The sequence below is a fragment of the Xyrauchen texanus genome, chromosome 25 (assembly GCF_025860055.1).
Source record: "Xyrauchen texanus isolate HMW12.3.18 chromosome 25, RBS_HiC_50CHRs, whole genome shotgun sequence".
NCBI classification, from domain to species: Eukaryota; Metazoa; Chordata; class Actinopteri; order Cypriniformes; family Catostomidae; genus Xyrauchen; species Xyrauchen texanus.
Genome location: NC_068300.1, coordinates 30834954 through 30846621, shown reverse-complemented (window position 1 = coordinate 30846621; position 11668 = coordinate 30834954). Strand labels below are relative to the sequence as shown.

Genomic DNA, 11668 nt, shown 5'->3' with positions numbered 1-11668 from the left:
CATCTACTCACTTGTTTGTGTTACATTAGCTGCATTAGTGTGCTGTAATATTGTGGGTACATTACGGTATGTCTAGTGTACCACACAAAAACCACTGATTTTTACCTCATGACTTTCTGTTATATTAAAAACAAACAGCAGGAGTTAATTGAGAAAAATAGACTGGTCTCATACATTGATCTGTAAGTTCTAATTTCACTTAATTCACTCTTCAACAGGTCAGGTGTGTTTTTCTCTTGAGATCAGCCGTTCCTTTACAGTGCACTGGATGCAAGTAGCACTCGCCCCTGGCAACTGAAGATGACGTTACTATGGAAACAGTTTTTTCTGGTATCAATCATGGAATATCTTGCAGGTAAAATGAATTGGTAATTTTTCCCACGTGGCTCTTGTGGCATATTCACAACTATGTCTCTATCAACTTTAACTTAATTTTTTCAGCATGAAGAAGTTCTAACAGTCACAGATAAAATGAAGAAACCATATATTGTAGCTGCTCCTCAAAGCTAGCTTCATGGACATGGACCGCTGGGTCCAATGTTTTCCTCTAGCTCAGTGAAGCATTACAGTGTGTATGTGGTTAACTTGTCTGGTCGTTCATTGGTCCAGTGTAAACCTACAGCAGAGAGGAACAAATGTGTTGATACTGCATTTGTTGTTAACAGCCCATATCTTGATTATGAGCGGAAGACAGTAATAGACCCTGACGCACAGAATCAGGCTTACAGGAACCAGACTTGTTTTGGCCATGTGCAAGAGCTTTCAGTTAAGCTGTGCAGTCAATTTGAAAATGAATTGCGTTGTGTCATGGAAGCTTTGAGAGACTTCGATACTATGTGTCCTCCATGGAAATAGAAATAATATGTCACAGTTTAATGGCTCTTCTCCATACAGATATGGGAGTGGGAATTATTTTTCTGAATATAAATTTACTGGAAATATACTACAGTATATACTATATCCCCCAAAGTATTTGGGCACTGGAGCTACATTTACAAATTGATTGATTTAATTGCATAGATAACAAAATATCAAACCAAGCGATGCTAGATGTTTTCTCAGAACCTTTTTTTATGCTTATTTTGTGTATGCTTTTAACTAACTGGTTTCTAAAGTCATTTTAGTGTATGTATGCAGTCAAATCAAGTCTGCAAGTGTCCTTGTAGAGTAACCAGAGGTGTAGTGCATCACATTAACTATGCACATGCTCCACTAATGTTTGACAACTAGAAACTGTTTAAATGATCTTTGTCTTCATTTTGAGATTATCTTTTGTTTTGTCATTTAAAAACGAAATGCTTATTTTTGTGAAAGGTTTTGCTTGTGCTATGTTTCTTTAAAATACATACCAATTGTTTTGATATTTTGTTATCTATTACAACAAGATTCATACATTTTGATGTGTAGTTTAAGTGTCCAAATGCTTTTTGGGAACACTGTATTCCAAATCACCCTCAAAGATTCAGTTTGTAGGACCAACATAAAAACTGAATGTAGACTAGCATTTCAGTTTAGATGAGAAGAGGATACACAATATAAATACAGCGTTTTTTTTAAACACCATGATTCTGATTTGCAAAATCTTAATGTAATTTGAGACATAATCTTATTTTCTGACATTCCCTTTTGCAAACAAATGTCACACTTAAATGTGCAGAATCCTGTGATTTTGTCTCTTGGATACCATCTTAAACAGAAATTGAGTGATGTGAGCATTGCACTTGATTAAAATCCACACACCTGGTGTGATCTCACCACATATGGTCTGTTTTTCTGTGCTCTGTCTCTACACATGCTTATTACTATGCAAGGTCTGTCATCTGCACAAAATTATTCCCACAAATACCAACAAACTTCGTTGTAAAAAGGCTGAACGTCATGCCAAATGTAATTTATGTTTGTTTTCAGCAAACAGGCTGGATTTAAACTATGCTAAAAATTAATACTTCACCTTAAATGAAAAATGTTGTAATTATTTTTACACCCTCGTGTTGACTTTCTCTCCTCCATGGAACGCAAAAGGAGATGTTTAGAATACCAAATGGCATTGCTTATCACTTGTCTCATAAATTATTGCTTTGCACCCAGTGTCGATAAAGGGAAGCACAAATGAGATTTAATAGCTATGGTGGAGGGGAAGATTTCCAGTGAATAATGATTGATAATAATGAAATAAATACATTTTCATTTTTAGGTGAACTATTCCTTATATAAAAGTATATGTATAAATATGTATTAAGGCTGTCAATTTAACATGTTAATTCAGTGCAATTAGTAATATAAAAAATAACGCAAAACAATTTACATAATTAATCGAGCCACGTTAATAAGCAAATGCCAACTCCATGTTTTTGCAAGTGTCAGTCCGCAGAGGGCAGTATGTCCAGCTCCAGCTGTACAGACATCAAACCGACAGCTGATGAAAGTTAATAGTATCCAATTGCAGCACCACAGCCCCAGCCACTTCAGGACATAGTAGTGCTAGGGCAGTCGTCTCCAGGTGGAACTAAAGCCTTACGTTGTTACCTCAGTTTCTGGCCAGCAAGCAGGACGGAAGTTGACAGTACATGCTATTGGTTTGTTTGGTGGAATTGTTTCTCGCTAAGTGTTTAGATATCTTTCCTGTTATCTTCTGTAAAAGTTGTGGTCAATATATAAATATAGATATAAATAAAATGGCTGATGATGAACAAAGTACATAATATCTCAGTAAAATGTGTTTTAGGTTGCATTCGAAAAAAAATATTATTGTAAAAATAGCATGTCATAGCTCCACCCTCACTTCTGCCCGGAGACTGGCACCCTGGTGCACCTGCCCTGAAATGGCTGGTTCTGAGGGTCGCAGTTGGACTAATCTCAGCTGGGTACTATTGGCACATATTGAGAGGCTAATGTTAATGCTAGTGAATTTAAGAGGAGAGTTCACCAGAGTGGACCTCTGAATTTGAAGGATCTGGAGAGATTCCATTTGGAGGTATCTCCTTGCCAGGTGTTCTCCAACCTCATTAGGTATTATAAGAGAAGAATCAGAGCTGTTATCTTGGCAAAGGGAGGTTGCAGAAACTATTGAATAAAAGGGTGCCAATAATTACGGCCAATGTGTTTTGGAGAAAACTATTGATTTAATAAGGAGATATTTCCCCTGTTCCAATTATTTACTTCAATTAAGGGTTAGATTTAAAAACAAAAAGTGTGTTCATATGTGTGTGTGTAAGAGAGAAAAAATACACAATGACATACAGTACAGCATGAGAGAGAGAAAAACATGTGAAGACAATTAATGATCCGCTTGGTTTCATCGGGTTTCTTACTGCTCACACAAAGTGTATGACGACTGTAGAGAACACTAATATTAAAACAGCCAAATACCAGAAATCTTTGGGAAATCTAAAAATCCCAAACAAGTTTTTAAGGTCTGAAAAAGAGGACATGTACAGGAAAAAGATGACGTATGGTCATCTTAGGTTCTGTTTAATAATCAGCAGAATTAAATTATATGATTTTGAACAAGAGCGACTTATATTTAGGTGCAACTTTATATCCGGAATATATCATATTAAATTATGTGGAAATAAACCAAACAATTAACTGACTTCTTAAACCACTTTTTGCTTTTGACTTATCAATGCTTTACTCATCTGCCACAATTATGTACTTCTTTGTATCTGAATTATTATATGTATTATCTATTCTATTTATAAATAGATTGATTATTATACTGTATATTGAATGATCTATTTAGGGGAGGCCTTTTTCAGGAAATATTGATATATGTGATTAATTTCAATTAACTGTATTAATTAATCTGCATAACATGAAAGTCATTCATTTAAAATTTGAATAGATTGAAAGCCTTGTGTAAATGTGTACATGTACTATATATATATATATAAGTAGAATTATGTTTTGTCAATATTTTTTTATAATCTGCTCTCAGAGTGTCTGGATTATAAATCCTTTAATGGCCCAAAATGGCGGATGGAACCCAGTGATCTTACAGTGGGCTTGCTGGATGAAGAAGCCACACTTTCCTGTGATGCAAAAGGAATTCCTCCCCCTCAATACAGGTATGATGTAGAACAGTTTGAATTTTCTGCCTCTGTTGCTTTCTCTCTCTCTTTATGGGTTTGTCCCAATACCTAACCGGAGCTGCCTTGCTGTCTGCTGCCTACATAGGCACCTGCATTCCAAAGCAACATCCTGACTGAAGTACGCAGGTTTGCTGTTAGCATGTTGCTAAGCTAATGATGCAATACTCAATATTACTCATAAGTAGCATAAAAACACATAGGATACTCAACTATTGAGTAAAAGAATGTATTGTTTATGATACTTTTCTGGTTGAATGAATTATGCTTTGTCCACCATCTTAAAAGACAACAGAATTCAGATTTTGGAACAGCATTTGCATTGGGAGTGTGCCTGTTATGTCTTAAAATGCTGCCTGCGTAGGCAGCTCACTAGCTTTTGGAACAGTGCCTTTTTCTTACCCTCTGTAATTTGAATGATTGTGCAATCATGCGTGAGTGTAAGTTTATCTGTGCAGAGCCGTATGATATTATAAGCGTTTAATGACTAAATTGCACAGATTTCACAACTTTCACTCCCTCGCAATGGTGAGAGTTGTTCAGGACAACAAAATAATCATGTTATTTGGAATGTCTCAACAGTCCATTAATTTCTGCTGTATATACAGTTTAGATATAAGCTGAGAAGCAATATGTCACATTTTGACACCTGCATTATCTGATGGTAATGGACAGTTTGGAGTGTTTCTGTCATTTAATGGATTATAGATTTCACTGAGGTTGTACCTCTTAATGTCGTCCTGGGCTCCATCTCAATAGAAGAGCCATAAAACTGCAGTATTTACACTGCTTCACGCTGTCAGGGCTCAGTGAATGTATTGACACTTCCACATCAATTAAACACGTGACACACGTTACGTGCTATGCATCATTAAATTTAAACCAAGCTAGATCGTTCAAATGCAAGATGTGCATCTTTTATTCAAAATAATACTTGGAATACAGGCTTGTAACATGTTTCCTGTTACAAATCTGTTTTTGTCTCCAAAATCTCCATATGAGAAAATAGCTAGATTGCTGCTGAAAATACCAACATAGTTGTAGTTGTCAGTAGTAGTAAAGGGATATTTCACCCAAAAATTGAATTTCTGCAATCATTTACTCACCCTCATGCTGTTCCAAACTTGTTAACATTGATGCCTAACATTCTGCAAAACATCTCAATGTATGTTCCTTTGAATAAATGAAGATTTTTCATTGTTTGGTTGAACTATCTATCCCTTTAGATTCAAATCTTTAATCACCATCCAAAGTAACTGCTGGGCCCACCTCTGTTAAGGATCAGATTTCATCCCTCTGATTGAAGACATGTTTGGTGATGTTTAGCTTTACTGTACTCTTTGTACGCCTGTGCATTCCTCCCTGTCTTCTAATCATCTTTTTGCTTGTTCTCTTGCTGTGCTCAGCGTCATGCAGAGCCACTGCCTGCTCCTTAACCTGCACACCTCGCTTGATGTGCAAATCGGGCTGAAGCATTTTTCGCTTCCTCCTTGCTGCTATTGAGCAGAGAAGCTGAGATGTCAGCTCTCTCGAATAAATTGCCCCGGTAAGACCATGAGACTCATAAAAACTGAAGGTAGATGCACTTTTAAATTACTCCCCCACTATCTCACAGGCCTGGCCTGAACAGTGCTGCACTTGCTCCACTTAGCACAATAGCATTTCTCCCACCCAAGTTTGCTGACACCTTGGCAAAAAAAATATTGACAAAAACCTCTCAAGCAAAAAGCCCCATGCTAATATCAACAGTGAATTGTGTAAAATATTTGATTTAATACATATAAATGCTTAAATGAACTTTGATTGCAGACAAAAATACAGTTTTGATGTGAGTCATGTAGCAGAGTTTAAATGAATCTGGTGCTAAAAAGATGTGTGCAAATGACAGGGTAATTGCTTGAAAGAATACATCAAACCATCTTTCAATGTTTTATCAAAATACCTGCCCTTGCTGAGGCATTGAATGAAAAATTTGTTTGCTTAATAGACATATCTTTCCACTGAGAATGCAAATACAGTCAAATGGCACAGTAAAAAAAAAATTATTGTTTTGACACTTAGTAAGTAAAAGCTGTCTTTGTGTGCTATGTGGTATGTCTGAGTAGGTGTGGTAAATACTAAGGCTGGTTGATATATTTTGAAAATATAAAATATCACTAAATATTTCCGCATTTTGATGATATAAATGTTTCATTAAAAGATACATTTTTAAGTAAATTGCAACAAAACATCCATTATTCCCATGGAAATTCCAAATGTTTAATGTAAGCACTAGTGTTGTCAGTTGATATTTTTTTAATTGTGATTAATCGCATAATTATTTGTAGTTAATTGCGATTAATCGCAGATTTTGAAAGTGTTGAAATTTGACCACAAATATATACTCCTTTTCCTGTCAAAATGCATTTATTTCCATCTTAGGAAAGTAAACAAAATAATATGTAACAATATAATTCTTGATTAACATGTTCCCCATATATATAAATTATAAAGTTAGAAATGCACTAAAATAGCACCAATTCAAGTAACATTAAATGTTTCCCAAAGTCTAAGTGAGAGTTTGACTCTTTGAAAGAACATGGTTACTCGATAAGCTCATTCCTTCCATCTGTCACTCACTCGACCTTGTGTCGATTGCAGTGACACAAGGGGTCCCACTTAAAAACGCAATGCACTACCCCATGTTACGTGGCTGTCGAGCCAGGTGCAAGCAGGCTGTTGCGTGCTAGAAGCAGCTGGGTCAGCTGCACGTAACCCTCCCCAACGACTCCAATAAAAGGTGTCATATACCGCTCTTAGTTCCCCGTACCCACACGAAAACAGGCAACATTACTTGCATGGGAGCCAGCTGGCCAGCCGCGCATTTTCTCACTCTATGTTTCTCGTCATAGAGTTAAAAGCGGCTGGGGCTATCTTAACACTATATATGCGTCGGGGAAGGCGTCCTTTCCTGTTCCTATTCTTTCGGGGGAAAAGGACAGAGACCACGACCTGCCCAAACTGGGGGGAGGTAACTTTTGGTTAATACACAGGGGGGTTGTCAAGCCAAGCACTGGATCAGCTTGGTGAAGGGCGGAAGGTGCAAGCAGAACACCCGGTCAGTTGTTCCGTATTACTGAGTTCTACTGGCTCGGACCTGTCAAAACACAGGAAGAGACCGACTCAACCCTGAGGTTGTAGAACCTAGCAAAGGTGTTTGGTGTTGCCCAGCCCACCGCTCTGCAGATGTCTGCTAAGGAGGTGCTGTGGGCCAGTGCCCATGAGGATGCCACACTTCTCATAGAGTGTGCTCGAACCCGCAAGGGTGGGGGGGCATGGCCTGGGTGTGATAGGCTAGGTAAATAGCATCAACAACCCAAAGAGCTAACCTCCATCTTCAAGGAGAGGGTTTTGAACTTGACTGAACCAAGCGGCTCGAATGGGGGTCTCTGAAGGCCCGAGATGACCACTGAGAGATCCCAGGAGGGGAACAGGCTTGGCCGGGAAGGGTTCAACCTCCAGGCGCCTCTTAAGGAACCTGATAATCAAGTCGTGCTTACCAAGGGACTTATATTTATATATATTATATTTATGCATTTGGCAGACACTTTTATCCAAAGCGACTTACAGTGCACTTATTAGAGGGACAATCCCCCCGGAGCAACCTGGAGTTAAGTGTCTTGCTCAAGGACACAATGGTGGTGGCTGTGGAACTCGAACCAGCATCCTTCTGATTACCAGATTACCAGTTATGTGCTTAGACCACTACACCACCACCACTCCGGACTTGCATTTGACTGCGTCGTGGTGGGCTGTGATAGTAGCGACACACACCTTCAAGGTGGAGGGGGACAGCCTTCAGTCCAGCCACTCCTGCAGGAATGAAGCACTGACCGAACTACGCATCTCTTTGGGTCTTCAGATCTGGAAGAACACCAATTTGCGAACAGACGCCACTTGAGGGCGTAAAGTTGCCTGGTAGAGGGAGCTCTGGCTTGGTTGATTATGTCTACGACTGCAGGTGGTAGACCACTTAAGTCTTCCGCGTCCCATCCAGGGGCCAGACGTGGAAATTTTAGAGGTCTGGGCGTGGGTGCCAGAGGGTGCCCCGTCCCTGAGAAAGGAGGTCCTCCATCAGGGGAATTTGCCAGGGAGGTGCTGTCATGAGGAGCGTGAGATCCAAGAAACAGGTCTGGGTGGTTCAATAAGGAGCCACCAAGGTGACCTGTTCCTTGTCCTCCCTGACCTTGCACAGCACAAGAAGGCTTACTGGGGTAAATATGTACTTGCGCAGCCCCTGGGGCCAGCTGTGTGCCAGCGCGTCTGTGCTGAGAGGGGCCTTCTTTAGGGAGTACCAGAGCAGGCAGTGGGAGTTGTCTTGGGAGGCAAAGAGGTCTATCTGTGCCCTGCCGAAGTGGCCCCAAATCAACTGGACCACCTGGGGGTGGAGCCTCCACTCTCCGCTGAGCGAGACCTGTCGCGACAGCAAGTCCGCCGTCGTGTTGCGGTCGCCAGGGATATGAGTGGTGAGCAGTGATCTGAGTCGCGGCTGACTCCAAAGGAGGAGATGGAGCGTCCAGGGGCAGAGTCTGCACAGCGTGCAGAGAGGAGAAAGCCGCTGGAACGCACCGTCAGATCCAACAGCAAGCTCTCTTGCAGAGGTGGGTGAAGCAGTCGTGTATCACACAACTCACCGATCACACAACCATTCGGCTCCGAAGAAAAAATCTGTCTGGCATTCGTTTGCCCGCTCCTTTTATCCCGTATGTCCGGGGCGGGGCATGCTAATTCTGTCTGCCAACTTGACATTGGCCTTTTCTCAAGTTCAAGTTCAGAGGTACGCAAGGCTCTCAGAAGACACCCCTTGTGTCACTACAATGTCGAGTAAGTGACAGAAGGGGAAGTAGTCTCTCAATATGTTGCATTTTTTAATTGCAATAGGCATTAAATCTCTTAAACTCTCATCTTCCACAATATGAATCTGCCAGTAGACTGTGGCTATCCACTTTCCTACGTCTTTAATCATGAAGCACGTTTCATGTCAGGGTGTCAGCACTGCTTTGAACTCCACATGAAAGTGCTTGCAGACAAAAACGTCTCATTCTACATTTTGGTAATAGTTAAGACTTGACATGGTTCTGTGGTCATTAAAATAAAAAATACTTGATTTCTATCACAAGCCCCATCTGGGCTTGTTTTGTACATCAAATAGCATCAATTTATCACTGACAGGGAAGCGCTGTTGTGTGTGTGTGTGTGTGTGTGTTGTGAAGTGTGTGTCAGTGTAATGAATCCGTGTGGACACATTACAAAGGTTCCCTCTTTCCAACCTGTGTTTATGCCAGTTGATGCTGTATTAACAGTGAAAGCATTAATCGTGATTAAGAAAAATGTATACGTTAAACTTAAATGAATCACATTGCAGTTTTTTTATCAATAATTTAGTTTTGAAACATGGATCAAGGAAGACAGGTTGGTGGGGAAATAAGAGTGGCAGGGAGAGGGAGAATGTCTGGAGGACAAAGTAGAGGAAGTCCAAGAGCGGTGGTCTCTGATGGGATAAGGGCCACAATTTTGAGTCCATCCACATGACCAGATGTCCTTACTGGATGCCATGAATGCAGGGTGTGGAGACATTTCTCCTGAAGGTTGCCAGGGTTGGATTAGACATATTCCATATATATATGGAATGTGGAGACCATCGCTGTGTTGTCTGTCCGGACCAACATGTGCTTGCTCCGGATCAATGACAATAGCATCCGCAGGGTGAGCAGTACAGCTAGCAACTAGAGGCAGTTGATGCGCCAACACAGCCGCGGACCTGTCCAGAAGCCAGCAGATGCGTGCCCATTGCACATGGTGCCCCAGCCTAACTTGGAGGCATCTGTCGTGAACATGACGCACCTGGACAGTTGCTGTAGGACAGGGGTTTTCAAATTGGGTGAAAGTGAGCCTCCCCCTAGAGAACTTGAAAACAGCCATGCGACCCACCCACACACACACACACACACACACACACACACACACACACACACACACACACACACACACACACACACACACACACACACACACACACTAACTAACCACTAACCACTAATTAGACTATTATTATTGGTACTACTAGGCTACTACTATTAGTAGTAGTAGTAATACTATTAGTAGTATTGCTTTAGGCTATGTTCCACTCAAAATGAATTTCATCAATATATATTATTTTTTTTTATTAAGATAAACTTTTTTATTAAGCTATGAACATTCCATTTTAAATTCAGTTTCATTTTTAAATAGGTTGTATTTTTTCAAAACTTTTCAAACATGTTTGTCAAACCATATATGGTTGTGAAACCATACTTTGCAACACATTTTTACCACATTCAAGCAATTGGGAAACTGTTAAAATTAGCCTTCTGAACAGAATCCTCCACAGTCAAAAAACTAGACGAATTATTGTCAACAGCCCTATATCCTAAGCGCTAACAAAATCAGACATAGAACAAAATCAGCACCATGGACAGCTCTATTTTATGATACCCCTCGATGGTCAAATAACTAAACTGGAAACACGTTAATTAACAGCCACAGGCTACTAATGTTATATCAATTGAATACGAGCTATTTTGGAGATTTTAGGCTTCTTAACCCTCTGGGGTCTGGGCCCTGGAGAAGTTTTGACATGCCTTGACACTTTTGCTTTTTTCAGTTGCTTAAAAACACATTAATGGCTCAAGTCTGATAACACTGTATTCAGCACAAACTGGGCTACAATAATATGTGAGCAACATCTGTGTACATGTTTGTATTTTTGAGAAAATAACGTTTATGCATGGTTTTTGAAAAAACTAAATTAAGTAATTGACATAAGGCCATATAACACATACTAAACATTTGTCCACAAGCCTTTTGAAAACTGGATCTTGTAACCTGGAGATTTTGCTACAAAATTATGTGAAAACCATCCTGATCACTCATTCATACAAAACAATATAGTAATTTAACTTTTGTAAGACACTTTTAGTGTTAGAAAGGTCATATGCGAGGAGGCGTGAACTATCATGAATATGGATGTATTTCACACCTGAGGAGACAAAAGACCCCTCCCTGGGCTTATCAATGAGGACTTTGACAGAAAGAGAATGAATGTGAGGAGACTTAATGATCAAGACCTTGGTGTAAAGACTTTACTTAATTTTAGAGCTACACTACCGTTTAAAAGAAGTCTTTTCTGCTCACCAAGGCTGCATTTATTTGATCAAAAATACAGTAAAATCAGTGATATTTTGAACTATTTTTACAATATAAAAGAACAGTTTTCTATTTGAATATATTGTAAAAATGCATTTGTGATCAAAGCTGAAATTTCAGCATCATTACTGCAGTCTTCAGTGTCTCATGATCCTCCAGAAATCATAATAATATGCTGATTTTCTAATATGGGCATATTTAAAGTGCATTTAACCTGAATACATATTTGCAAGCACAAGCTTTGTTGATGATAATGAGGCAGCATAAATACTAGATAACATATAATATAAACATTATCATAATTTTTATATCAAATTACATATCATATTTATATCAATTTAAATACCTGCTTTAGC

At 39.5% G+C, this 11668-nt stretch overlaps 1 protein-coding gene across 1 annotated transcript in view; it reads left to right on the top strand.

Annotated features, from left to right (window-relative positions):
* Positions 1-300: 300 nt before the first annotated feature.
* Positions 301-11668, top strand: part of cntn3a.2 (contactin 3a, tandem duplicate 2) — a 95233-nt gene continuing 83865 nt past the window's right edge. The window contains exons 1-2 of the mRNA XM_052091309.1: positions 301-355; positions 3938-4067. Coding sequence (XP_051947269.1) covers positions 301-355; positions 3938-4067 — 185 coding nt within the window. The remainder of the gene's footprint in view (positions 356-3937; positions 4068-11668) is intronic.